The sequence below is a fragment of the Chamaea fasciata genome, unplaced genomic scaffold (genome assembly GCF_029207755.1).
Source record: "Chamaea fasciata isolate MVZ Bird 193981 ecotype frontalis unplaced genomic scaffold, bChaFas1.0.hap1 SCAF_17, whole genome shotgun sequence".
In the NCBI taxonomy this organism is placed as follows: domain Eukaryota; kingdom Metazoa; phylum Chordata; class Aves; order Passeriformes; family Sylviidae; genus Chamaea; species Chamaea fasciata.
In genome coordinates this window covers 4986771-5014626 of record NW_027094102.1, presented here as the reverse complement: position 1 = coordinate 5014626, position 27856 = coordinate 4986771, and the positions used below count along the sequence as shown (strand labels likewise).

The 27856-nt window shown below is 52.9% G+C and overlaps 1 protein-coding gene across 1 annotated transcript in view; it reads left to right on the top strand.

Annotated features, from left to right (window-relative positions):
• The window catches only part of LAMA5 (laminin subunit alpha 5), an 85480-nt gene that overhangs the window by 42170 nt on the left and 15454 nt on the right, over window positions 1-27856 (top strand). The window contains exons 7-43 of the mRNA XM_066198741.1: window positions 4019-4134; window positions 4996-5114; window positions 5898-5988; window positions 6138-6272; window positions 6695-6757; window positions 7911-8051; window positions 8409-8546; window positions 8794-8928; window positions 9393-9527; window positions 10968-11105; window positions 11267-11319; window positions 11490-11589; window positions 12089-12141; window positions 12540-12645; window positions 13438-13537; window positions 13685-13841; window positions 15410-15548; window positions 18306-18448; window positions 18542-18648; window positions 19351-19504; window positions 19793-19953; window positions 20457-20565; window positions 21095-21192; window positions 21696-21897; window positions 22302-22428; window positions 22620-22759; window positions 23491-23606; window positions 23834-24045; window positions 24165-24369; window positions 24518-24662; window positions 25217-25357; window positions 25711-25872; window positions 26009-26110; window positions 26196-26279; window positions 26499-26729; window positions 27186-27299; window positions 27574-27701. Coding sequence (XP_066054838.1) covers window positions 4019-4134; window positions 4996-5114; window positions 5898-5988; window positions 6138-6272; window positions 6695-6757; window positions 7911-8051; window positions 8409-8546; window positions 8794-8928; window positions 9393-9527; window positions 10968-11105; window positions 11267-11319; window positions 11490-11589; window positions 12089-12141; window positions 12540-12645; window positions 13438-13537; window positions 13685-13841; window positions 15410-15548; window positions 18306-18448; window positions 18542-18648; window positions 19351-19504; window positions 19793-19953; window positions 20457-20565; window positions 21095-21192; window positions 21696-21897; window positions 22302-22428; window positions 22620-22759; window positions 23491-23606; window positions 23834-24045; window positions 24165-24369; window positions 24518-24662; window positions 25217-25357; window positions 25711-25872; window positions 26009-26110; window positions 26196-26279; window positions 26499-26729; window positions 27186-27299; window positions 27574-27701 — 4800 coding nt within the window. The remainder of the gene's footprint in view (window positions 1-4018; window positions 4135-4995; window positions 5115-5897; window positions 5989-6137; window positions 6273-6694; window positions 6758-7910; window positions 8052-8408; window positions 8547-8793; window positions 8929-9392; window positions 9528-10967; window positions 11106-11266; window positions 11320-11489; window positions 11590-12088; window positions 12142-12539; window positions 12646-13437; window positions 13538-13684; window positions 13842-15409; window positions 15549-18305; window positions 18449-18541; window positions 18649-19350; window positions 19505-19792; window positions 19954-20456; window positions 20566-21094; window positions 21193-21695; window positions 21898-22301; window positions 22429-22619; window positions 22760-23490; window positions 23607-23833; window positions 24046-24164; window positions 24370-24517; window positions 24663-25216; window positions 25358-25710; window positions 25873-26008; window positions 26111-26195; window positions 26280-26498; window positions 26730-27185; window positions 27300-27573; window positions 27702-27856) is intronic.

Here is a 27856-nt window from a genome sequence, read left to right as displayed (position 1 = left end):
GGGATCATTCCTGAACTTGTGCAGAGAAGTCTCTTGCTTCCCCTGTGGCTTCTTAAGCATTGGGACAATGGTCTCATAAGTGGATGGTCTCCCATGAACCAAAGACTGCTTCCCATTTCTGCTCATAAGAACCATAGATTGGTTATGTGCATATCTGAGATTGGTCATGTACATATCTGAACAACTCTTTGCAAAGGAACAGGAGCGTGTAAAGAAGTTACATTTGGCTAATGGAACTTCCCATCTGCCTTGGCAACTTGGAATGCCAAAGAGCTGCTTCAGACCATGGAAGTGTTGCTTTTAGCCATCTGTTTGCAGCTTGAATGTTGCCTTTATGAAAGGGATGGGTAGATTCAGCTGGACGAGGGGAGCTTGTATTTCTTTCTCATCAGGATCATGTAGAACTTTTGGATCGTCTAAAATAAAATTCCAGTGAGTCCCAGCCAAGGTTAAAGCTGTTAAGTATTAAAACAAAGATGTATTGGTAAGCAAGCCTGCCTGAGTGTGCCAAACTCTCTGACAAAAGGAAGTTCATAAATATTTGAATGTACAGTTCCTTGTTTTTTAGACATTGGTGTTGCTGGATGCAAAGTGCACCTGTGTGCTGAGGCAGAAGGCTTCATGGGGGCAAGTTTCTTTAACATGGAAATGCCGGGACCTTTCTTGGGTGTATCAATGGTTTGGAGCTCTCCAAGAAGGGAGGGAAAGTTGAGCAAGGAGAAATATCCTTGTTCAGTGCCACTTCTGCTTGCAACCATCTCTGTCTCCCGAAATTCCTCTCCTCCACTCTCATTTGGATGCATTTGGCATCTTCACTCTTGGCCCCAGCCTGTTCTCTGATGTTGCAGCACATGTTGGTAAGCAGCTGTTGTGTTTCACCCAGAGCAGATCACACTGGCCTGAGGGAGAAAACATTTCCTACTTGTGTACTTTGTACAGTCAGAACATAACAGCTGTAAGTCCTTTGGGATACAGCAGGAAAAGGTGCTGGATAAATAGAACTTCTCTCGTGGCATTGCTGTACCCTTTAGCAAGCCCAGGAGCACAGGCAAGTCAGCAGAAATTTGATACTTTTCAGCATGTCCTTGAGCTGGCTTCCTGGCCATAAATGATAATATTCGTGCAACTTCAAGAAGTTTGTGTGAAGTGCCAAGCTACAGAGGCTGCACATCCAGCTGTGCTGAGCTGGCAGCACATCTGGGCCCTGTGTGAGTGTTTGCAGGGACCTTTGGGCAGGTACAGTCTCCTCAAGGCTCTCTGCACTTCTCACAGCTTTCTCTCTTCGCCCTAAGTTAGAATTAAGCAAAGGGGAGGAATGTTTTCCTAGTTAAAGGTGAGCACCAGCAGGATGAGGCATGGCCTTTCTCCTGGCAAACCCTTGGAGCAGTGAGATAAGAATCACCAGGAACCTGGCGTGGAAAACCCAGACAAGAGTCGTGTGTTAGCAGGCTGAGTGAGCTCAGGAGAACCCTGGAAAGATTCTGCATCTGTCTGATCAGAGCAGCTGTTTCGGTGGCTTCACTGCCCTGTCACAGACACCACAAGCAAGAGGGGAGAAAACCAGCGACTCCAGCTGCTCCTTCTGTGCCTGATGCTGAAGATAACCACCAAGACAGCAGCAGCCTGGCTGGTCAGAAGCACCTCCACAGATGAAGGATGCTTTCCCACTGCTGGACCCTGAACTCCAGCTTCCCCTTTCCCGTTTGGAAAGGAAAGCACCGTGTGTGCCAGTAGATTTGTGCCATCTGTCAAGTCTCTTTTTGCAGGTGGTTTTTTCTCTGTACAGTCAGAAACAGAGGAAGGGGCTTTTTCTTTTTTTTTTTTTTTTTCTTGATGGTGCTCCTCAGATGTTGCAGCCAAATCCAGATGCTGTAGTGTTTGTGTGCTGCTCTCAGTTCTGCCACAGCTGCTCTCTGGAAACTGTTTAGTCTCTGCCATTGAGCATCAATTCCAGCGGGAAGGCTGCGGTTTCATTTCTTACAGCAGGATGACCAGGAAATATGTGCTATGTGAACACAGCCGCTCCCTCTTCTTCCTTGTGTATACTCAATCAATGAAACATGTAAATATTGTGGTTTATGCACATTTGTCTGTAATTCATTAGCAGCACGGACTCGGCACAAGGTGCAGTAAAGCCGTGATGGATGAGCTCTCTGAGAGGTCATTGCTAACTCTGAGCACCAGAGACTAAATAAATACCTCCTCCTCCATCTGAAGTGAGCATCTTTACTCATGCAGTGCCATCTTCTTGCATTCTGGGAACTGAACCAGTACTTTTCAAACATCTTGCACGTTAAGGAGCCTGGGGTGTGTGGCTGGAGCCACGTCCTCCAGTCAGGGTGATTAACAGTGCTCAGCAGGTTTATAAGTTCCCTGACTCAGTGAGACCATCTTTCTCCACACGTATGTATATGGATCTTAATCTTGATCTCCAGCTGCTGCCATGGAAAGAAACTATGAAGTTTTGTTTCCTTGGAAGTGCTGAGTGGTAGTCGGCCAGGTGAGAGGTCTGTGGGTGGTTGCATTCCAGACACACAGCCCAGGTTTGCCTCTCACTGAGACTCCCCCTTGGGTCTGTAAAACACTTGAAGAGCAAAGTTCCTAGTGAATATTTCAGGGCTGTGTTCTGCCACTTAAGCTCCAGCCAGGGGTTCAGCTTCATGCCTGGACTCTGCCAGCTACAGCCCAGCCTGTGAATGTGGGCAGGGACAAGGCATGACAAGTGCTGAGAGAGGTGACTGCAGCCAAGTGTCCTGTGACATCTCCAAGGGAAGGGCTGGCAGCAGCCCTGGGACCTTCTGCCTCTCAGCCACTCTGCCTGAAGCAAACGTGCTGAGTATGGATACTGCTTGCATTCCCCCAGTCTTTCAGATCATCACATTATTTTCATTAAAGTCAGGTCACTTGTCCAGTGCTGTTGCCTCTTGTCTGGCAATTCTCTATACTTAGACTTGCAGGTCCCACGTCTTAAAATTACACGTAGGTGAAAACTGTGGCACTCAGCTCACTGCAGAGTGTCTGCACTCCTACACTTCACCCTGAATGACTGCTCCTTTTGTTTCTAACGTTTTTTTAAAAAATGCATTTATTTTTAAACACACTGCTTTTGAATGGAAAAGCATTGGAGGAGGGAGCGATGGGAGTGGCAGACTGGCCCTGAGGGGAAATGAGTAATTGCACAGATAAAAGCTGGAACATGCTGTATTATCCATAAGTCTAACCCAACAGAAAGCATTTGTGTTGGATGGGAATCGCCCTGTGCTCAGTGGAGGTTTTGGGGCTGATGTCACTGCCGTTAATGAATCACCGTTGCGGTCAGGCAGGGACGGGATCCATCGGGGGCCTGTCGAGATTCCTTGCCTTGCTCCAGAGCTGCCTGTTTACCCAGCACAGCCCTGCCTGCAAAGCAGGAGGTGCAGTGCACAGGGAGTGTGAGGCCCAGCATCTACTGAAATTCTTAATTTAGATTTGATGCCCGCCTCCCTTGCAGCACAGGTGTACCTGGAGGAGCAGATACCACCTGTGTGGCCCCATCCCTCTCCAGCTCTGGGCTGTCTTTTTTTCCTTTCATACTGCCCCTGCACAGTGGTGGGGACACCTTTGTGTCCCTGCACCACGCTACGCTCTCTCAAATAATTAGCTTCAGCTCAGTTTCTACCACTGCCACCTCCAACCATGTCACAGCAGAGCTGGCTGGGCAGTGGCACACTGATTTTTTTTCTCTTCCTTGTCTCCCTATGAAGGAAAAAAGGAATAATGGTGGAGGAGAAGAAAGGGTGAGAATATCAAAGGGAGGGAGCTGGAATAGCAAAGTTTGGTGTTTGAAAACAATAATTCAATTAAAAACTTGGAAAAAAGCCTTAGATGCCTCTTTTCCAGAATACTGGGATTAGCATATACCACTCGTTCACGTACCAGATCAGTGACAGCGATGCGCAGCAGGCTCACACAGCAGCTCCCCATCCCACAGGTCCCTGTCACCCCCCAACCTTGTCTGTCCCCTTTCCTGTCCCTGCAGGCTGCAGTGTGACTGCCAGCACAACACCTGCGGTGGCTCCTGCGATCGCTGCTGTCCCGGCTACAACCAGTTCCCCTGGAAGCCCGCCACTGCCGACAGCGCCAACGAGTGCCAGCGTGAGTGGGAGCTGGGCTTTGCCTTCCCTCCAAGCACAGCTCAGTGCCCTGCTGCAGAGGGGCTGTTCACTGCTGGGGCTGGGGCTGTGTGGGACTGGGTGAACTGCAGGGCACAGCAGAGAGGACTCTGCAGAGCAGGTGTTGGTGTTCAGGTGAGGCTCGCACAGGGAGGTCTCCAGGGTCCGTGTGGGGCTTTGGCTCTGCTTGTGTTCCAGGTCCTCCTGTGTGTCCAAGGGTTCGTGCAGGCAAGTCTCGTTGCTCAATTCTGTCTGCGAGATGAATGAGGTTTGGATGTGTTTACATACAGGACGTCTTTATTTGTCTAGAGAAACCTTTGGTCAGTGCCGACAGTGGAATTTCTGCTGCGCTGGGAGTGCAGAGCACTGAGCTGCCCCATACGGTGTCTTAGAAACACAGGGTGGCAAAGGCTCTTAATCTTGTGAGTTTGTAAAGCTGCCTCACCTAGTGCTGGATTTTACAGCTCACCTCTGTCCAGGGTGGGATAAAAGAGGCAAGAATGTTGCTCTCTAAACCAGACTACCCGAGGGCCCCACAGTGTGGTAATTTTTCTTTCTCGTCCATACATGCCTGCACATACTTAACTTGTGATTTTGTGCCCACTGTGCTCTCCTGATTGCAAACCAGACCCTGTGAAGGAGTTGCTGCTTCTGCGCTTTTGAACTGAAAGACTTTCAGAGAGCTTGAGAGATCATGTAATCCCCCAGACGCATCCAGGCATCTTTCCTCTTGGAAAAGCCAACCCATCAAACCCAGGAGGGAGAGCTGACATCTTGAGATGCAGCTGCTGACTGAAGGACCTCTGAGGACAGGTGGTTTAGCTCCCACCTCTTTGTATTCCAGCCTGCAATTGCAATGGCCATGCCTACGACTGCTACTACGACCCGGAGGTGGATCGACACAAAGCCAGCAGGAGCCGTGAGGACAAGTTTGAAGGGGGAGGTGTTTGTATTGACTGCCAGGTAGGCCCGAAGAGCTTCTCTGGAAAAAGGCTGTTGCAAATTTTTGTGTTTGTTTCTGCTGTCAGCCTGGAGTTCAGCCTCCTGGGACCTCCACCAAGCCCCTCTGTTATCTAAATTAGGTCTCTGCCTGGGAATTCAGTCTCTTTGCCATGGATTAAAGGAGTGTGCACCAGTAATGAGAATAGCACTTGGGTTTTTAGCTGTTCCCTGGTAGTATCACTACCTCCTAAAGTTTTAGTATGCTGAGACACTGGAATTGGGAGGGACAGGTTGCTGCCCAGCACATACTGTAATCCCTACCTAGTTCACAGTGCTTTGGCATTTCCCTGGATGTCTCTCTGCCCACCAAAATACCAGTCTTCAGTCTCTGTGAAAGTGGGAAGGTAGCTCTTCCCTTCCCAAGGTGACAGTGACTGTGTTGTGGTTAATTCATCCACTGGCATGAAACTTCTGGCTGTGCTTCCCTGCTAGGAGAAAACAGGTTGCTCCTATCCTCCAAGCACAAAGTGGTCAGGACATTTTGCCATCTGAAGGAAGTGAAATGGGCGCAAGGTCAGATGTGAACCTGAAACTCACACTGTATTTCTGGGACGGTACAGTTTGCAGGAAATGCTCATTGTTCCCAAGTCGGTGTGTGTGGAATTTTGAGCAGATTTAGGTCTTTGGTGTGCTGGCACTCCTGAGCTGCTTCCTCTGTAACCTGAAGCTTTTAGTAAATCTGGCAGATGAATGTGAATCTTGCAGGCAGAGGAACTGATGCCTCTCTAACCCACTGTCTTTCAGCATCACACCACTGGCATTAACTGTGAGAGGTGCATCCCTGGATACTATCGATCCCCTGACCACCCCATCGACTCTCCGTACATTTGCTACCGTGAGTGTGACCTCCTCTGCAGTGACATCCTGCTGGACTTGGTGGCACTGGGGAGGGCGCTCTGGAGGGTTGGGCTGAGAGGTTTTCCTGCTGCAGGCAGTCTGAGGGCTCAGTCAGTGACACTGCTGCTGGCTTGTCCCTCTCTGCAGGCTGTAACTGTGAGTCTGACTTCACGGATGGCACCTGCGAGGACCTGACCGGGCGCTGCTACTGCAAACCCAACTACACCGGGGAGCACTGCGACGCCTGCGCCGAGGGCTACCTCAACTTCCCCCACTGCTACCGTAAGTGGGGGGCTCACACCTGGGAGCCCACTGCCCCAGCAGCTCTGGGAAGGGCCAGCAGCTCCAGTTGTGGCTCTTGGGACATCCTTTCCACGTGGCACTCCTGTCCCAGGAGGAGTTCTTTCAGGTGGGGTCAAGTGCACATTTGGTTTGTGTGGAAGCTGCACCAGAGCTGAGCTGCTCTGAACACAGAGTCAGCAGGAGCTTCCCATTTGGCTGGAGTTTCATCTCTCACTTTCTAATGAAAGACAGCCTGAAAAGGGCTGTAATGGATTGTTGTGTAGTGGGTCACCTGTGCTTTGTTCCATGTTCCGCATTTTTATTTGGCCTGTTCAGCTTTGGGACTGTCAAGTCCCTGATATTCCATCAGGATTTCTCTGAGTGTGTGTGATGACCTGTGCAATGTGTCTTTCTCTGCCCAGCCGTTCCAGCTTTCTCTCACAACGATACTGGAGAACAAGTGCTTCCTGCAGGACAGATAATAAGTAAGTAGTGCAACTTTCCTTGATACTTTGGCGGTGCTGTCATTTCTGTTGTACCTCCCATCCAGTGCAAGATCAGGTCTTCAGCTCACTGGGCGCATACATTGTATGAGGCAGCCCTGGGTGGTTTTAAGAGAGTGCAGCCAGCAGCTGAGCTGGGGGGAAAGCAAGTTTTATGATCCTCTTTTTATAGATGTGGAAACTTTAGCTTAGAGTGACAGTGTGATTTTTTTTCTGGGGTCCAGGCCATGTGGGGATGTCCCTTCTGCTCTCCCTGTGAGGAACCTCCCCCAAAGGTCATGGAGGGGCTGTGGCTGAACTGGAAGCTCTGCTCTGGGCACCTCTGAAGGGTCGTGCACAGGCAGCCACTCTCTCTGTGTCACTTCCCCTGTTGTTTAGGAAACTCCTCCATGCTCTGATCCCTGCTCCCCTCCACCTCCCTCCTCTCTCATGCTCACTCCTCTTGGTTCATCTACTCCCTTGTGCTTTATTCTGTCCCTTTTCCCACTGAGTCCTCCCCTGTCTCATGCTCCCCAGTACGCTCCAGATAACCTTTTCCTTCCTTCTGATATTTTGAAGCCTGCATCTTCCAGACAGGTTTTTTCTTTCCTGAGCTGGAATTTCTCACTTCCTTTCTCATTTCCCCACCTCCCCCTCCCTGTGTTTTTTGGATGATGTTTGTCCTTCCCTCTCCCAGCCCAGCACCCCACACCACTGCTGTTGGTGACAGCAGGGCTGGCTCTGAGCCTCGGCACTGCCTGCCTGGAACACCCTGCCCTGGAAATGGGAAGGTCCCGGCTGCAGCTGAGCATGGAGTGACCAGAGAGAAAGCCCAAAGTTCAACCCCTGGTTAGCTGAAGGCTCTGATTATTCCCACACTACACCGAATCAGCTCTGTCTGGGCTTGTGGGAGCAGGATTTGCCTGCTCTGTGCATTGCCCTGCTGCCCACCCTGCCCTTCACAGCAGCGTGGTGCTGAGGCATCCCATGACCCAGGCGTGGTTTGGTTAAAACATTTTCATCTGACAGGAAGGTTGTGGAAGCAAATGCTTGAGAATTTGAGTTGCCTCATGGCAACTCCTGCCCTGTCCTTGTGGGACCTCAGAGCTGGACTGGCAGCCGTACGTGGTGTCACCTGTTGTGTGTCCCCATCCAGACTGCGATTGCTACGCGGGCGGGACAGAAGGCAACGCGTGTCGGAAGGACCCTCGTGTGGGGATGTGTGTGTGCAAGCCCAACTTCCAGGGAACACACTGTGACCAGTGTGCCCCAGGCCACTACGGACCCAGCTGCCAGCGTGAGTACCCCCCGGGCAGCGTCGCCAGACTCTCCCTGCTGGGCTTCTCCTTGTTCCCCACCCGTGCCAGGGAGGAGGAATTCCACAGCTCCACTTCCACGTGATAAATTCCCATGACTTCTGCGCTTTTGCTGTTGTTTTCCACCCACACCTGACCCTCCCAAGCTGTGGGGGGATCTTGAGGAGTTCCCTATGGACATGAGCTATGGGCTGGGCATGCTTGCTGTCAGCTCTGTTCCCTGTGCTTTCTCCAGCAACTGCTCTTCTACCCCAGAGGAAAAGATGCTCTGGTGCCTTTCCTGGGAAAGCTAAAGACAAAAAACCTACTTATTTTACTAATGCCGTTGTTGCTTGCAGCCTGCCAGTGCTCCGGCCCTGGTCAGTACGATGGCACCTGTGACAGCGAGACAGGGCAGTGTCTGTGCAGGACAGGATTTGAAGGGCACTCATGTGACCAGTGTGCTCCAGGCTACTTCAACTACCCTCTGTGCCAGTGTGAGTATCTGTCCTTCACGGGCCTGGGTGGGGACACACAGCCAGAGTCCTCTGGCAGGGGACTGAAGGACTGGAAACCGGTTTTGTGGGTGTTTTGGAGAATATGTGCCTTGGGCAGAGACTGATGGTTTGAACGCTTAGAGCAGCACCTAATGCCTACCTGAGAACCCCAGGAAAAGGACAGTTTTGCCATGAGCTGTGCCCCGTGCCCCCAGCTCAGGGCAGGTGGTGTGTGTGTGTGTTGCAGTGTGCGGCTGCAGCGCGGTCGGGACGATGCCGGGGGGCTGCGACTCCGCCGGGAATTGTTTCTGCAGAGCCGAGTTTGCTGGGCCACGGTGTGAGCAGTGCAGCCCTGGGTACCACTCCTACCCCCACTGCTACGGTGAGCACCTGTACCTTCAGCTCTTGCTGCTCTAAAAAACACACCTGTTCTTGCAAGGCTTCAGTGTTTCTCGGTATCAAATCCATGTGGTTTGCACTGTGAATTTGGCAGGCTTGTTCTGGAGGTCATGGATCATAGCAAAGCCTGGAAAGACAGAGCAGTTTTTATCAGTCACACTTCCTCATCACAACCCTGCTGTGGCCTGGTGTCTCAGTTTATGCCTTTTTTTGTGTCATTTTAGTGCATTAACCTACTAAAGTGCTGGGGAACATGAACAGGCTGTAAAGACCCCTCAGTGGCATTTTCCTGGTATGGCTGTGAAAATGCTGCATGATTTGCCAAGGGATTAAGAAATTAATTTTTTCTGATGGAAGTGGCTAATTCCTGGGGTGGCTGAATGATGGTTCAGACCAGCAGTGCTTGGCCACAGATCACAGGGATCATCAGAATTCCTGCTCTTACAGCTTGCTCCTGCGATTCCCGGGGTGCGGTGGACAACAACTGCAGCCCAGCGGGGCAGTGTCGATGCCACGGGAATTTTGCGGGACACACCTGCAACCAGTGTGCCCAGGGCTTCTATGGATACCCCAGCTGCACACGTGAGTAACACCCTACTGCTCTCTACAACCACCTGGGAGGAGGGTGCAGTGTAGCCAGACCGAGGTCAGCCTCTTCTAGCAAGTAACAAGGCAAGAGGAGATGGCCCCAGGTTGCACCCTGGGAGGTTTAGGTTGGGTGTAAGGAAAAATTTCTTCACCAAAACAGTTGTCAAGCATTGGCACAGGCTGCCCAGGGCAGTGGTGGAGTCACCATCATTGGGAGGATTTAAAAACCATGTAGATGTCGTACTTGGGGACATGGTTTAGTGGTGGGCTTGGAAGTGCTGGGGGGACAGTTGGATGATGATCTTAGAGGTTTTTTCCAACTGTGATGATTCTCTGATCCTATCCATTTCCCTGGGCACTGCATCACTCCTGGACTATTGGTGGTGGTGCCAGGACTGGGCAATGCCCGTGGCAGGTGCCTGCAGCCCCAAATCGTCTGACCAGCCCTCCCCAGCTCTGGGCAGAGTGTCCCCATCTCCCTCCCTGTCAGCAGTCCCGACTGGAAGCCAGATGTACTCTTACGTCTCCCAGCAAGAATTTACTGCTCATTAAAAGTAATCCATGATACAGTTTCCCTGAAGCAACAAAAGAGCATCATCACCCTCTTGCACAGTACTAAATGTGGACTCCTGAGCCATGCCAGCTGGCAGAACACTCCTCCCAAATGCTGATGCCGGCACTATGCCTTTGAAGAGGCTGGAGGCAGAGATGAAATGGTCTCACAGGAGTTCAGTGGTCACTTTTTTTTTTCTCTCATAAAGCTATAGCCAGATTGCAGAGCTGTACGAGACCCACAGCAAGGAAAGAGAAGAACCACCTGATTTTTATATTGTTTTAAAATCTGTTGTTTCTTGAGCAGTCTTCCGCTGTTAGCCAGTGTGGGGGTGTCTGCCTAGAATGTCTCCTTTGGCAGGGATTTGAGGTGTGCTGGCTGGGCAGGGAAGGCACAGGCAGCTCCCTGGCAGCCTGCTGACCTTTCCTGTGATAGGGTAGTGGGATCTCTGTGCATTCATGGGCAGCAGGTCGTGCAGAAGCTGTAGAACCAATGCCCTGCCCTCACCTTGCTGCCCACATCCAACATCCACAGGGCAGACCCTGATGGCCAGATGCTGCTCCTGAGTGTTTGGGATTTTGTAGGGTCTGGTATGTCACTGGCGACTGACTTTTGGGGGATGAGATCACACCCCTTCTCCTCAACCGAAACTCTTTCCTGCCTCTGAAGTACACATAAATGCATGTGAATGGGTGTGATAAACATTGAGACTTCTATTGTTTTTCTTAAAAATGGGGTGGTTTTAACCAAAAGCAAAGAATGAGAATTTTATTTATAATCCCCCGTGTCTGGCCGCTTTTGGTGAAGGTCAGGCAGACAAAAGAGGTCACTGCTGGGAAGCCCTGAATGCCACTCCAGCAGCTCTCTCCCCTCTCTTGCAGCTTGCCAGTGCTCCCGGGAGGGCTCCCTGCATGGCACCTGTGAGCAGGACACGGGGCAGTGCAGCTGCCGGCCCAAGGTGACGGGACTGCGCTGTGACAGCTGCGTGCCCGGCGCCTACGGCTTCCCCCACTGCGAAGGTAGCCCCTTTTCCCTCATCTCTTGGGGCTCTCCAGTCTCATGGGTGCTGGGAAATGTGCTTATCATCCCCCAAAAGCTGTGCAAAGGGAGGAATAACCCCAGTTAGGGGCAGCCAAGGGGTGAGCTAGCACTATTAATCCGTTTTTACGCCTCTTTTTAGTGGGCTCCTGTAACCCAGCAGGGCTGGAGACTGCAGATCCCTCGCTGGCCTCGGTGAGTATCAAATGAACCTACCACAACCCCTGCAGGTCGTTTTGTATGATCCACTTTATCTCTTTTTTGGACCAAGTCCTTCCTTAAGCTCAGCCAGAGCAGCCGTCCCCATGTTCAGCCACTGTGCTGCAAATTCTCACCTGCTCTTTTCTCCCCCTGCCTTTCCCCAGGGCTCCTGTGCATGTCGGGCGTATGTTGAAGGCCCAGCCTGTGACAGATGCAAGCCTGGATACTGGAACCTGACTCCAGAGAACCCCTATGGCTGCCTGAGTAAGTAAATGGCATTTGCACAGCCCACAAAAGCCCCCTCCGTGGTGCAAGGGCCAAACCCAAGCCAGTGAGCACCATCAGTGGAGGGTTGGAGGTGATGACCTTCCTTCCATCTTCACCCAGCAGTGATGTGTCAAAGTTGGAGTCCTCTAGGTAACCCTGACGTGGAAAGTGGAAAGGCTGGAGCCTGGAGCTTTTTGCTTGGGATGAAACAGAGGGCTCATGCAATGAGTTATGCCATTCTCAGCCCTTTCTGCAGGCACTTAATTTTTCATGGCCAAATATGCAGAAAAGAAAATGTCTTCGGTAGCTGTGTCCTGGACAGTATCTGTCCAGAATGAAATCTGAGCCCTTGTGCAGGGCTTCCTTCTGCTTGACCAGTTCCTGGCTCCTCTTACCCCAACCAGTGTCCTCTGGTGTGGTGGGTGCTGACCCCATCAGGCTTCTTCTCAGGGCCTGATTGACCTTCTGACTTTCTTGTTCATGTCCCTCTCCTCAGGCTGCAAGTGTGACACCAAGGGCACCATCAGCGGAATCGCGGAGTGCCGGCAGGTGAGTTTGTTCCTCTGCTTCCAGGCTCCTCTGTGCTGGGAGTGTTCAGCTCTGTCTCTCCCAGCAGCTGCTGGACAGGCCCCAACACTGAGCTCTCAGAGCTTGCACCACAATCTGGGCTTGCATGAGAATGTGGGATTAAGACCTGTCATAAATTAGGTACCTAAATATTTCTGGGTCTGTCCCAGGATGCCTGGGTTTTTGTTTGCTCGCATTGTTGGGTAATTTAAGTTATCTGGCCCTTATCTGGCCCACCCACGCGCAGGAAGCCGTGTGGAGCATGAATCTCAAACTGCTGCTTCTGCAGTGTCTCAGACCAGAGCCCAAATAACTGAGGAACAGCTTAGCCATGACAAGCAACAGGAGGGAATGAGTTTCCATGCCTGCTTCTCTTCCAGGGCGATGGGCAGTGCTTCTGCAAAGCCAGCGTGTGTGGGCAGTTCTGCTCGGCCTGCAAGGATGGCTACTTCAACATGGAGAACGCAAATTACTTTGGCTGCCAAGGTGAGCCCCTTCTGGGATGTGTCTGGTGAGTGAGGGGGGCCACACGAACTGACCCCACTGCACAGACTGCCTGGTTGGTGACCTTGGAGAAAAGGGGCAAGAGGTGTCCCACCTTCTGTTTTGGGTCATGATTTTTAGGGCGATGTGGTTAAGTGCTTTAAGGGTTACAGTGGTAGTGCTGGGTTGGTGGTTGGAATTTGATGATCTTAAAAGTCTCTTCCAACCATGGTTCTGTGATTCTGTACCACAGCCCAGAGCATGGGCAGGGAGTTTACTGTAGGTCTGGAGACCTGAGGTCATGCTTTTCCACTACTGGACACAGGTCTGTCAGGCTGGGGAGCAAACATCCAGGTAAGGTACCCCTTTGGGTACCAAAAACTGGTGTGTTTGAACCACTGCCCACATCCTTGCAGCAATGCCCTTTCCTCTTGCTGGGAGAGGGTGGGCATGGCTCCGTGGGGTTGGCCGCTCTGCAGCGTGTCCATGGGAAGGGGCAGAGGAGGAGATCTGGCTGCTGTGAGCCATCCCAGGCGGTGCTGGCACGGCTGGTGGCAGGGCTGCAGCACCCGGCCGTGAGGGTTTGCAGACCTTGTTCCGTCACCGCCTGGAAATAGCTCGGCGCTGAGGTGGAAGAAGAGCCGATCCAAGTGGAGCCGGGGCCAAATATGACAACGGATACAATGGAATAAAAATAGTGGCCCCAGGCTCCCCGCCCGCTGGGATGAGCCTTTGATTAGCGACCGGGAGCTCGTTAGCACCGGGGGAATGTAAACAGGAGCTTCCTGCCCGCAGGCTGCCGGTGCGACGTCGGCGGGGCCCTGGGGCCGTCCTGCGAGGAGCGGAGCGGAGCCTGTCGCTGCCGGCAGAGCACACGGGGTCCCACCTGCACCCAGTAAGCTGCACCTCGGCCTGCTCTGCCTCCCGTGGTGTCCTCTGCCACCACCACAGGGATGGGGGCCTCATGGTCCGGGCTGCTGTCACATCGGCCTGGTGGGTGTCCTCTTGCCCGGCAGGTAACGGTGCTCTCTCTGTTCCCCAGACCAGCACACGACCATTATGTCCCTGACCTTCACCACTTGAAATTCGAGCTGGAGGAAGGCACCACGCCGGCCGGGCGGGCTGTGCGCTTTGGCTACAACCCCTTGGAGTTTGAGGGCTTCAGCTGGCGAGGATATGCACAGATGTCCTCCATCCAGGTACGCCTGGAGGCTGCAGCCCAGCCCAGCTCCCCGTGGGGAGGATGTGGCCAGTGAAGGACTGATGTGCTTTTGGCACACATCTTTCACCCCAAGTGCTCCTGAAACCCCCCAAAGTCACAGGATGGCCAACATAAACAGCACAGTGTATATATAGCCTGTTCGTGCAGATATTTCCTGTAGTGCTGGGGGTGGCATAGACTGATGAGGGGAAAGATCCTAAACTGGGAATCCCGTGATATCCTAATCCGTTTAGACGAAGGTAGTAGCACGGTGATGACTTACAGGGATGTGTGTAAACACTGTCTCTGAGTTTCCTTGTTCCTCTTTCAACTGACTCTGCTCTTTCCTATAACTCTGCATAACCTTTCCTCCCTTTTCCAAAAATAAGTATCTCCTCCTCAGCTGCCGTGTTCAGCTTGGACCTCTTGTTAACCATCAGCCTTTGCTGTTAGCTGGTTTGCTGTAACAGTGGTTTATGCTAACCTGGAGTTGTGTAAGTCCTAGAAGTGAAGCTGTTTCTTCTGTTGACTCTTTTTCTCTCCTTGGTGGTTTCTTCTGCATGGCCTCTGCAGAAGTGTGTGCGTGTTTGGGGATGGAATACAGAGCAGTGATTCTCTGACAGTCTTGTCCCATGTAAGATGCTCCTTACTCTGGTACATGTACTTTCAGTTTTCTTCACATTTTTGTGCTTAGTTAGGTGAAATGACAGAAGAGGCTGTTTCCCACTGAGTTTTAGGTAGGAGCTAAGCTGTGAACTCCTGTAGGCTCCCTTGAGAAAATCCCAGCCTTAAAGCTTAAGGATGGAGCTCATAGCTCCAGTGTTGCATACAGTATTGGTGTTTGAGCTAGCAATAGACCTTGATAGAAGGGCTGGGACGTGGCTTTCTGCTGGCAGGTCTTAATGTTATCATCAAAACCCTTCCAGTTTGCTCTCCAGTAAGAAGATGGAGAGGTTATTTAAGCCTGGATCTCTTTGAAATGTGTCAAACTTAAGCATCTCCTTCACCAGGGTCTTGCCAAGCAGTGTCCAGGCAGGTGGAGGGCAGATGTGCCGTCATTTGTATGGTCCATTAGCCCTGCTGGTCCTTAGCACTGCACATTCCTGAGGATGAGGCACCAGCTCAATTCCCAGCCTCTTCTGGAGGGCAGAGCCCCATAAATACAAGGGCAGGAATTTGGTACCTGGTGGCTGGATGCGGCACACTAAACTCAAAAGCAACACGCTGATAACAAAAGCAACAACTTCCTATAACCTTTTCCGTGTGCCCCAGGACAGCTGAGCCACCCTGCTGTGCCACAGCATCTTCCAGATGTGATCACAGCCTTCCCGCCCCCTTCCACAGGCAGGTTTCTCCCGGGTGGCCAGCCCCAAGTGTCCCCGTGAGGCGGGGGACAGTGTCACGAGGTGCCATGAGCAGTAGGGTCCGTGTGCTTGTCTCCTCCTCGCACTGTGGCATGTTGCTTTGGGAGCAGTGAGCCGAGCTGCTGTGCTTGGGCTGGCAGTGTGGGTGGTGGAGGTAACTGAAGGTGTGCTCTGCTTCTCTCCCCGTTCTCTCTCCCACCAGCCCAAGGTAGTGGTGACTGTCAATGTGACCTCCCCCGACCTCTTCCGCCTCGTCTTCCGCTACGTCAGCCGGGGGCCCGCCAGTGTGGAAGGGAGGGTCTCGGTCGTTGAGGAAGGAAAGTTTAATGGTTGTGGCAACTGTAAGTGCATTTTTCACTTCTAGACTAACTCAGAGCACATCCCACGCTGCGACACTGCTCCTCTGCCCCTTCTCCTGCCCCAAGGTGTGTCCGTCCCAGGTGTGCCCGTGTCAGGTGGCCGGCCAGAGCCGTGCCGTGGGCTGGCAAGGGAGGGGGAAGAGAGGCAGGCAGGCAGGCAGGTAGGGCAGATGGGCCAGGCCCTCCCCAGAGTGGGTGGGCGCTCAGGAGCTGCCCCCCCAGTGATGTGTGCCCCGTGTGCTCTTTTGCTTTTTGCAGAATAAGATCAGAGTCACTGTAGACGTGAAGGAGGCAGAGCTCTATCTGTTCCATGTCATCCTGAGGTATATTAATTCAGGAGGGGCCACTGTGTATGGCAAAATTACAGCTTATCAGCCACGAAGGAGAGGTAAGGATCCCAGACTGCTCTGCTTCCCTGTGCCATCGCCACCTCCTCCCCATCCCAGGCAGCCTTCTGCATCATCCTTTCCAGAAGACGCTTCCATATGGCTTTACCCATTAGTCCTGCTCTCCCAGTTGAAAGGCTGATTTGAGTTTGCAGCCCCCTTTATTTACCAAAGCAGCAGCAAGGTGGGCCCAGCTCTGGGGCTGCACACTGAGGACTGATACCAGCCAGGCTGGTGGCAGATAAAGCGGTTGTACAGTTCCATACGACCTTTCCAGCACAGGACAAGATCACCCTAGTGCCCCAGGCCAAACTGAGCTGACTTTCCACAAAACCAGAATGGGCCAAGAGCTGGGAAGTGGATCCAAACTTTGGCAGCTGGGTGTGGTTTTATTTACCAGATGCCCTGACGTGGCAGTCCTGCCTTTCCCATGTGCTTCTCCCAAGGCAGGCTGCCAGCTTCACACATGGTGTGGGGCTTGGAAATGCCATGGAATTACACATCTTACACAGGCATTGCACTCTGGTGCAGTGTCCTCTCATCAAGCCACGAGCTGCTGGAGAAGAGTCACCAAGAGATCTCTGAACAAGCCTAGAAATCTGGACAGCAAATATTCTGGGCGACAGTCTGAGCAGGACTTCATGGGAACACACCTGAGGCCGCGGTGGGTTGTTGGCTGGTTGATTTTACCCCTTCAGCTGCCACAGCCACACTGTCCTGCTGAAGCTCTTCCTCCAGACCACACATGCACAGTACAAGGCTGTCAACACTAACTGCCTAATTTATCAGTGTGTGAAGTTCTCTCCTCTGTCTTGAGTTGACAGAGGTTCTGCCTTTAATGCGATATGCATGATTCAAACTGCCAAAACACTATTTTTCTCCCTTCTTTTTTTTTTTTTTTTTTTTTTTTTTCTTTTGGAGAAGAAAAATGGCTTATTTTTATGTCCAGTCATATTATACAGCAGAAGAATAAGAAGAGCAGGAGCCATGGTTATACCTTTAGGATCCCACCAAAGGCCAGGAGGTATTTTATCTGTCCTACCCAAGCAGCAGAGCTCATTTGCCTTAAAAAGTGCTTCACTTCTTGTGCAGAAGCAACATGATTTTCCTAGAGCTGAAGGCAAGGTGCCAAACCAGTGCACCAACAACAGGACCCAGGAGGGCAGCATCCCTGGGAGGCTTCAGGAGTGCTGAGCCACCTCGTGTATGGATGGAAAGGGCTTCACATGGCAAAGGACAAGCAGCCTGGAAAGAAGCTGGATGATGTGGCTTGCAAAAGAGGAAGCCTTTTCCAAGTATGGGGTTTTCAGCCTAGTCTCTTCCACTCCTCTTCCAGAAACCATCTCAGTTGGAGTTGTGTATTGCCTCAAAGGGATGTGAAACTTGAACCTGTCAGTAAATCTACCCTGGTGCCAGTTCAGGGAAATCTCTTCACTCGCCTCTGCTTCCCATCTGGAAAAGTGAGGTCCCAGCCTCAGCTGATGCCAGGCATGTCACAGAGCTACCACACATGGGAAGGAGTCACTAACCATCCCAGCAGCAGCACAAGCCCTTGCTTTAGCTTCTGGCCCTGTGTGTTGTGCCTTGATGCCCGTGTACCACAGCGGGATGGACAGTGTGCCACATTCTCCCCTCCCTTCTTCATCTCATCTGCTCACCGTGCAGCAGTTCCCGGTGAATCCCTCTCGCCTGTGCTCTTCAAAAACTCCTGAGACTGCTGGGCAGGCATACAGTCTGCTTACAGCTGCTGTATTGTGATTGCATCCATTAATGGGACTGTCAGATGAGCCAAGGAGCTGTTGAGCAGCAGAAGGATCAGGCCTTGCACCCATTCTGTCCTGTTTAAAATAATGTCTGAATCTCGAGTGCAGAGTCTGTGGTTGGCAGGAAGAAAGGCAGGAGCACACCTTGGGGGCCTGAAAGTTTGCCAGAAGACAGGTATCTCGCCTGTGGAGCTGGGGTCAGAATTTCCCTGAGGAAAAATGTATCTGGGCAATTCTTTTTGTCTGTCTGACAATTTACTCTTCACAGATGAGTTCTTTCCTTTTCTAGCTGGCAAAACGCTCCTTGGCTTGCAATACTCTGTGCTCTGCAGTCTCACAGCACACTGTGAGAGCTCTGGATTTGCATTAAGGATTGCAGTGATTTATATTTATTTCTCCCATTAGGCTGTTGAGCAGATTGAGAGTGGATGTCTCTGTTCCAGGACAGTGTGGGATTGTGGTGCACCGAGCAAGTGGGAACCTGTCACTCCCCACTGCACCACAAATGCTTCCCTGAGCATAGCCTCCCATGTCCAGCCCCAGCTTTTCCATTCCAGTCCCTTGACAGCCTCTCATCCCTCCCATTCCAGGTACTGAGCAGACCAAGCAGATTGTCTTTGCCCCCAGCACGGAGCCAGCCTTTGTCACTGTCCCCCAGAACAGCTTCGGGGAGCCCTTCGTACTCAACCCCAACACCTGGTCCCTGGTTGTTGAGGCAGAGGGTGTGCTGCTGGTAAGGCCCCGTGCTCCACCCACTGTGGGGGCTTCAGCAGCTCCCCGGGGACGAGAGTCCAAAGCATAACACCGCTCCCATCTCTCCTCATAGGACTATCTGGTTTTGCTGCCCAGCTCATACTACGAAGCACCAATCCTGCAGCTGAAGGTCACGGAGCCTTGTGTCTACCAGCCAGCTCCTGAACAAGCCACCCAGAAGTAAGGGTCTGCACATCTTTGTGCTGTGTGGGGCTTGCTCGGTTCCTCTTGGACTGGGATTAAGGAATGTACACGCTCTGTACGCTGTCATGCAGTAAAACTGCTTCGTAGAGCACTTGCCTGTGGCTGATAAAGCTTATGGAACCTGCACTGGCCCAGAAAGCCAACCCATAGATCTCCTCGTCCATGATACAGCCAGTCTGTGTTTTCTCATGGACCCTGGGGGGCCTGCTCACGCAGTGACACCGTAGCCCACCTCTGCTAGGCTGGGATCCCAGTGCGTGGTTGTGTGTGTCCTCAGAAATGGCTGCCATGAGTAGGTTTTGCTGGACTGTTTAAAATGAACAGTGTCTGGTAGTGTTTGGAGCATCTCAGTGCAACTGCTTGCCCAGAACCTCTCTGTCCATGTTGGCAAGAAGGCTGGCTGGGCCCTGAACACTGGTTGTCCCATCCACCATAGCAGTGGTCTCCAGGATAAAACCCATTGCAAGGGGAGAAGCTTTTTGTTGTTACTGCTGTCTCTGGTCCTGTAATGCCCAGTCTCTTGCTCCCCACTGACCAGAGCTGCTCCTTGGCCCTCCTGGTAGACCAAAGCCTTTTGCAAACTTGGCTGGGCCCAGGCTGTGTGGGTCCTCTTTTATAATCACGATGTAACTTTTGTACTTCACTTTTTTTTTTTTTTTTTTTCCTGTGTGCTTCCAGCTGCCTCTTGTACAAGTACCTGTCCTTGGAGGGCTTCCCTGCCGTGCCAGGGGTGGATGCAGTGTGCAGACTGGACAACCGGCTCCCCAGGCTGTGTCCCAGGGAGCAGCTCACCCCCTCCCACCCCTGGATGGCCACCTGCAGTGGCACTGATGTGAGTGGCACTGGTGTTTTGTCCCTCTCCCAGCCACTGCAGCGCTCACCTCCCTGCCTCCCTTGTCTGGGGCTTTGCCTACACCTGGCAGGTGACCAGAAAGACTTTACAGCCATGCAGCTGTGTGCTTGTGTGCCCTGTCCAAGGCCCCCAAACCCAGAGTCTCACGTGTAAAGGTCTGCAAGGATCTGATGCGGTTTGTTGCGTTGTCCCCTGAGCTGCAGAGGAGGCTGGTTTGTAGCACGGGCATCCTGCGCACGCTCCCTCAGTCATCCCTGTGTCCTCCAGGTGGAAGTGCAGCTATCCCTGCCCGTGGCCCAGCCTGGGAGGTACGTGCTGCTGGTGGAATATGCCAACACCAACGCCCTGCAGACCGTGGGCGTCGCCGTGAGCTCACCGCACGCGGCCACGCAGCCGGGCACCTTCACCTTCCACCCCTGTGTCTACAGGTATGGGCACCTCCAAAGAGAAAGGCTCCAGTTCTCTGCCGTGGCAAGGACAGCCTCCTCTCCAGCTGAACTTTCTTGAGTTTATCACATAAACATAACAATTCAGTGTTGTCCATCTAAGCTCTGTGCGTCCAGACTCCTTCTAGCTGGACACGGATTTTAGTGGCTGGCCATCCCGTCTCAGGGAAGTCTGTACCTGCCTCTGCCAGGAGTTGGTCTTTTTGCATCTCTTTACAGCTGGATGTGTTGGTAGAGACCTTGACTTAGGGAATGACCTACAGGCAGGTTTATTGGAGACAGGTCAAACCCTGTCTGACTTCAGATTGCAACCTTTGCAGTAGGAAACAAATGTTTGGGGTGTCCTTGGGAAAAGCAGCCAGAAAAAACATCAAAAGATTTCCAGGGGCTTTGTGTCAATCCCCTCAGGACATAGAGCTGGCAGGACAAGAAATGGGTCATGACCCTGTGCAAGGCTGGCTTCAAAATGTGTGTTTCTCTTACAGTTTCCTTTGTCGAGGGATTGCTGTGGATTCCCAGAGTCGAATGGCAACTTTTGAACTCACCTCAGAGGCCACTGTTCGTTTCACCTCTAGTCTGGCTGATTTCTTCCTGGTAAGGCTCCCTCTGAGGGCAGCTCTGTCAACAGGCCACAGGGAGGAAAGGCTGGAGTGGGACCCAGCCTGTAGAAGGATTTTCTAGTCCTGTTTGGATTGGATACTGGATCACTGGATCTTAGTCTGTGTTTTGTTGTCCTGTTTGGACTGGATGCTGGGTGTTAGTCTGTGCCATGACCAGTCCAAGTGGAGAATGTGGTCAGTGGGGTGTTTTGAAGTAGATCATGGGTCTGGGAGCGGGGAGGAGATGGGGAGAAGCAGCTGCTCTTGCAGAGGGGGCTCTGTAGCAGTGGAGCAGTTCCTTTTTTATCTTGAAGACATTCCTTGTTTAGCCAAGGAGAGAAGAATCCCATCAATATGTGGAGCTTCTAAATGCCATAAGGCTTGTGCCAAGCAATAAGGGGCAGTAAGTAGAGGTGTGACTGCCGTGAGATAGCTGAAGTGCCTGATGGCTGGTGGGCACAGGGAGCTGTGGCTCCAGGGGCAGAGGCTGTCACATAACCAGGTGTCTCTCTCCCATGTGGCAGCACAAAGTGTACCTGATCCCTGCTGCACAGTTCACCATGGAGCTCATCGAGCCAAAGGTGCACTGCATCAGTGTCCATGGCACCTTCTCATCCAACAGGTGAGAGTCTCAGGTCCCCCTTAGCTTTAGCATGAATGGGACTATTTCCAAAAACATTTGCTTATTCCTCTTCCCTCAGGCTCAGAGACTTTTTAAGTTCTTGATGAAGAAATCTCTAGCTGAAGTGAAGCTCTTTGCTTCAGACTGGGAGTCAGACTGATGGTCCTGTACCTGAGCCCCACTCTGCCTGCTGGGGCAGACACTCAAGTGTCACCCCAAATAGACATTCCCGTGCTTGCTCACATACAGCAAGACACTTGCTGTATCCAAATTTTTAACACTGCTTCAAATAAATATTTGCAGAGGAATTAGCCTGTGCCAGGCTCCTATTCTTCCTGCTGAGCCCGTATCCCAGAGCCCCAGGGGTGCTGGTAGTGAGCTCTCCCTCAGCAGGCACACGTTGTCATCCACCAGGAGTTACAGGGTGTGCTTCCCTGCCAGGACCCCAGAGCCTCTCTTTATTTCTGGAGATACTCACATCCTGTTTACTCCTTGGTTTTCAGCAGCTCCTGTGTCCCCTCAAGGTTCCTGAAGCTTTCTCAGTCAATCATTTTGGAGGGTGCCCAGGTTCTGCCCATTGCCCCAGAGGTGCCCCTGGCTCAGGCTGTCCATGTGGCTCCAGCTGGGGTGCCAGTGGAGCCTGCTCCTCGTCCTCCCACAGCGTTGGATCCCACTGCAGAGCTCATCCTCCTGCAGTCCCCACAGGTAGGGGCACAGGCATGGCTTGGGCTGGTTTGCTGATGCTGTGACACTGGACCACAGGGGCAGGGAGAAATTTTCCTTACCTGTCAATAAATGCTTTATCAATTAGCATTTCAGAATTTAATCTGAGATTTAAACTTCTCCCTGAACCTGTAATTCCTGTGGACTCGCCTGTCTTGGCTTTATCCAACCCTGTTTAGTTCTCTGGAATCCCAGGAAAAGCTTTTCAGGTGGCAGCATTAGAGGGGAGAGAGTGTGGAGGCATGGGGGGCTTGATTCACTGAATTCTCGAGACCTGGCAGTTGTGCAATAAGAGCACAAATCTGTGCAATAATTACAAAACATCCCAGCTGTGGGTGCAAGCATCAGACATGGATGTTTGTCTGTGTTCTCCCGTCTTGGGGCAGGCTGCAGTGGTGTTCAACAGCCGGATCCAGACCCTGGGACGTTATGCCTTCATCCTGCACTTCTACCAGCCCAACCACCCCACCTTCCCCGTGGAAGTGCTCGTCAATGGTGGGCGCATCTGGCAAGGTGAGAACAGCAGGGACCTGGGGAAGCTGCTGGGCTGGCAGAAGCCCTGGAGGTTTTCCATGGCAGGGGATGACTGTGGGTTCTCTAGGGATTGCAAAAATGAAGCAAGACTGACTTAGCCCTTCCAAACTGGGAGGATGTGGTGGGGACTCAAAGGGCGTGTGAGGCCAACACTTGTGTTGTCTTTTCAGGTCAGACCAATGCCAATTTCTGCCCACATGGCTATGGTTGCCGGAGCCTGGTGGTTTCTGAGGACCAAATCATCCTGGATGTTACTGACAATGATCTGGCTGTGGTTGTTCGAGTGCCAGAGGGCAAGCAGCTGTGGCTGGTGAGCCCCTCTCCAGAGCATGCTGGGCAGGCTTCTGCAGGGGGCTTCTCACTGGATTTATGTTGCTGTGTGACCACAGGAATGTTTCCCATCATCGCCCAGTCTCTGAACTACCCTAGAAAGTTGCAGTCTCCAACCTTAGTGGTGTGGAATTGAGGGCAGAATTTACAGGGGCAGCTTCTGTAGATGACAGTGTCCTTCCTTGTCTGGTTTTGATATCAAAACCAGGCAGAAACTGAAGCTGTTACTTCGCACACATAGTTTGGGATAATCCAGAATAAGCCTTATTCCCACTCTAGCAATATTTACTGCATAATATTGTTTCTTCAGGCAGGCCTCATCATGAGAGTAGGTAGCCCTTGTTACTCTCAGGCAACGGGACTAGAAGATTGACCAAAATTTGGATAAATGGCTGAAAGACAGAATTGGAACCCATGTGTAGAAATTTCGATGATACTGACTGTCTCCCTGCTGAGGCACAGCCAGTGCTGGGCTCCGGGGGTGTTCTGCCTGGTTTTAGTCCAGCCAATTTGTGGAGCTTTAGCTTAGATGGACCCTGATGGACAGACCTTAGTAGAGAGGTGACTCCTGCTCTTTGCAGTACTTGGTGTGTTATGTTCTGTCCCAGCAAGGCATGGAAGGTTAAAGGTGCCTTTGGACTTCGGAGTCATTTTGGATGGTGTTTGTCTGAGCTGAGAGCCTGGCTCACCCAGCTCACCCTTGCTTTGCAGGATTACATCCTTGTGGTGCCTGAGGACAGCTACACCTCCCAGTACCTGCAGGAGGAACCCCTGGACAAGTCCTATGATTTCATCAGCAGCTGCGGCATTAACAGCTTCTACATCAAGTGAGATGCTTGGCTTTGGGTGCCCGCTCTGCTGTCCACAGGCTGCACACTCCTCAGGGAGCAGCACCCTTTCCCCTCATGTGTGGCAGGGAGGGGACTGGCTGAGGTTTCCCTTCTATTGACCAGAAGTGTCACAGTCCTACTAACCACCCCTGGCTGCAGGAGAGGCTGGATTTGGGGTGTCTGTGGGGATGTGCAGCACTGACTCCTCCCGCCTTGCCCTGCAGCCCCAGCACGTCCTCGAGGTTCTGCCGTGACTCTGCCACCTCGCTGTCCCTCTTCTACAACGGCGGGGCGCAGCCGTGCCACTGCCATGAGGCCGGGGCGCGGGGCAGCCAGTGCCAGCCCTTCGGGGGACAGTGTCCCTGCAAGTCCAACGTCATCGGCCGCCAGTGCTCCCGCTGTGCCACCGGCTACTGGGGCTTCCCCAACTGCAGGCGTGAGTTCTCCTGTCGCCCGCTCTGCCTTCCCAGTGCTTGCTCTGTATTCCCTCCCCACACTAGCCTTGAGTTCCCGGGCCTGGCTCACCCAAACCCGGCCGTTTTCTGCCCCTTGCAGCCTGTGACTGCGGGACGCGTCTCTGCGATGAGGTGACAGGACAGTGCATCTGCCCTCCCCACACCCTGAGGCCGCAGTGTGTTGTCTGCGAGCCCCAAACCTTCGGCTGCCACCCCCTCATCGGCTGTGAGGACTGCAACTGCTCCCGGCCCGGCGTGCAGGAGCTGGCAGAGCCAGACTGTGACGTGGACAGTGGGCAGTGCAGGTGAGGGAGCCTTGTCCTGGCGCTGAGGACATCTGGCAGCATCCCTGGGCCCTGCTGGAATGATGGGACGCCTTGGCAAGCCGAGGGAATGTGCAGAATGGGGGCGAGGAAAGCTCTGAAAGCTCCTCTGGCTCTTGTGTCCACCCAGGTGCAAGCCCAACATCATCGGGCGGCGGTGTGACCTCTGTGCCCCTGGCTACTACCACTACCCCGACTGCCGGCGCTGTGACTGCCACCAGGCTGGCACCGAAGCCAGCGTGTGTGACCCGGTCACGGGGCAGTGTCACTGCAAGGTCAGTCCCCCAGTGCCTCCATGTGGAGCCTTTCTCTTTAGCTCAGCTCTCCTGCTCTGGCCGGGGCTGTGTGTGCCCAGCGTGCCAGAGGCAGCAGGGCCGGGCCAGGAGAGTGCCTGAGCTGCAGCCAGCCTGCCCCATGGGCTGGTGGGTTCAGAGCACCCTGAAAAGCTCTTATCTCCTCATCTTTCCTGGCCATGAAGGTTCACTTCTTGGGCTGTCACTGGGGGACATGGCCAGTCTGAGTCCAGCCCTGTGTCAGAGTTTGTTGCAGGTGGAGCTGTCAGCCCTGTTGGCTCCTGGCTCCATGGCAGCAGAGTAACTCAAACAGCTTCTGAGCTGCCTGCTCCAGGCTCTTTGTAGGGCTTACAAGTGCTTTCTCTAGGTGAATTTAATGTTTGGTGGGTGCTGTACAAGCAAATCTGTTTGGGGGATTGCTTCAACATCTTCCAGCACCACAGCATTGTGCTTTGATCACTCAGACAGCCATCCCTGTCCTCCACTGAGGCCTTGTGAGAAGCTGCTGATGCCATTGAGCTTTGCTTGTCTTTCAGGAGAACGTGGAGGGCCTGAGGTGTGACCAGTGCCGCCTGGGGACATTTTCTTTGGATGCCACCAACCCCAAGGGCTGCACCAAGTGTTTCTGCTTCGGTGCGACCGATCGCTGCCGCAGCGCCGAGAAGCACCGAGCTGAGGTGAGAGGGGCTGGGGGCCACCAGAGCCTGCAGGTCAGGTGTGTTCTCATCCACCTGGCTCCCTGCTGCCCTCGGGTCTCTGTCCTGCATTAATTCTACTGGAGGTACACCGTGAGGAGGGTTATCTTTGACTCCCTGTGCCCATCTCCTGCTTTCAGCCCCTTTTCCTGGTCTCTGGGGTCTCATGTGCTGGGCGGGGGTGATGATCAGCTTTCCTGTGGCTTCATCAGGATGCATGTGAGGTGTGAGCCTGTTGTTCCCCTTTCTGCTGCTCTGGGACCTGTTCTTCTGGAGCATCAACACCCAAATACTGTAACTCCATTAGAAGACTCACAGTTGCTCTTCCCCTCCAGTTTGTGGACATGAACGGGTGGCTCTTGCTGAGCAGCGACCGCCACGAAGTGCCAACAGCTCTGAGCCCACGGGAGCAGCTCGTCACTGCTGACCTCAAAAACCTCCCAGATGCCTACCAGGAGCTCTACTGGGTTGCACCCAGCTCCTACCTTGGGGACCAGGTAAGAGAATGGGGAACCACCCTGACCTCACCAGCAGCCTGACATGCAGGCACTGCTCACAGTTGAGCACAGCTATCTCTGCCTTGTCTCAGTGGGGTGGACTTGCAGCGATGTCTGGGTTTTGTCTCTCCCTCAGGTTTCCTCCTATGGAGGGCACCTTCGCTACGAGCTGCACTCCAACCCTCGCAGGGGTGACGTGTTCATTCCCATGGAGTCCCGGCCGGATGTGATCTTGAAGGTGCAGCCCAAGAAATTCCCTGGTGCCCCCTGCTAATGCAGGAGCAGGATGAGGTGATGGCTGACACCTTCCTTGCTTTTCCCAGGGAAATCAGATGAGCATCATGTTTCTGGAAGGTGTTTACCCATCCCCAGGGGAGGCACATGAAGGCCGGCTGCAGCTGGTGGAGGTGAGTTTGCACACACAGGTGAAGTGCTCAGATAATGCAGGAAAGGACATGACCTCATGCAGACAGAGGGACGGTTGCTTTGAGCTCAGCATTTTAGGTGCTGCAGGGCTCTTTCACCCATGCAAAGGGGAGAGATTCCAGCAGCAGGGATGTGGAGGCTGGGCTGGATGTTCAGATGCCTGCGCTTCCTGCCAGTAATGTCAGGTTTTCTCGCACCAGGGTAACTTCAGGCACACAGAGACTCACAACCCTGTGTCCAGAGAGGAGCTCATGATGGTGCTGGCAAACCTGGAGCAGCTGCAGATCCGGGCACTCCTCTCCCAGCTCTCTTCCTCCGTGTCCCTGCGCCGCGTGGTGCTGGAGATGGCAACAGACACAGCCACAGGTGTCCGTGCCAGCAACGTGGAGCTGTGCTTCTGCCCAGCCAACTACCAGGGAGACTCCTGCCAGGTGAGGGGGAAATGGACGTGCTGTTCCAGTCAGAGGGTCAGATAGTCAGTCATGTTTTGGGTACCAGCCGCCTCCAGGCTGGCTCTTGAGGGCTTCAGTTGACAGCTCGGCTTGTTCCAAAGGAAGGAACATTTCCCCACTGCAACACCGTGCACCTGGGAGAGGTACAAAAATTTCATCTGCCTTATTGGAAGGGACATGATGGGGAAATCATTCAGGTGTTGCAGTACCTTGGAATGGGTCCTTCTCTCTGGCCAGTTCACTCCTGGTTCAAAGGAGTAAGAAGGAACTGCACTGAAAAAATCTTCATCGTTTCTTATAATCTTTTCTCCATCAGGACAACCCAGTGGGAATTCTGTCATGGAAACAAATTTTTTTTTTTTTTTTTTTTTTTTTTTGCTTTTCCCAAAAGTATCAGGCTGTTTTTCAGATTTCTGCCTTTTTCTGTCTCCTCAGGAATGTGCTCCAGGTTACTACAGGGACACCAAGGGGCTCTTTCTGGGAAAATGCATCCCCTGCCATTGCAATGGCCACTCAGATCAGTGCCTGCCAGGCTCTGGGATATGCCTTGTAAGTAAACAGTGGAGCAGTGTGGTATTTTGAAGTTCTGAGGTCTGTAGCATGTAGATTCCAGAGCTCTTTACATATTAACTAGGCTGGAAGAACCATGCCTGAGCTGGAGCACTGGCTTCACTGTTTCAGTGATGACTCTGCTCTGGGTCAGCTTAGGGTGCAAGGCAGTTCTGGGAGAGAGGAAGGACTGAGGATCCTGCTGGGGAGTTTTTAGTGCATCCGCTGTTTCTTGTTGTCAGTGCTGAGCCCAGGGCTTGCCTTTTCCTTGCAGAACTGCCAGCACAACACAGAAGGAGACCACTGTGAGCGATGCAAGGATGGCTACATGGGCAGCCCCTCTGCCCAAGAACCCCTGCAGTGTGTTGGCTGCCCATGCCCTCTTTCAGTTGCCTCCAACAAGTAAGCACCCCAGGGTGGGATTGCCTGTTTGTCCTCGCTGTTAAACCACTGGAACCACTCTGTGCCCCATCAGGGCAGGTGTCCCAATGCCAGCCTTGTCCTTGTCCCCAAACCACGTTCACAGCCTCTTACCCGAGGCCCCTCCAGCCTACAGT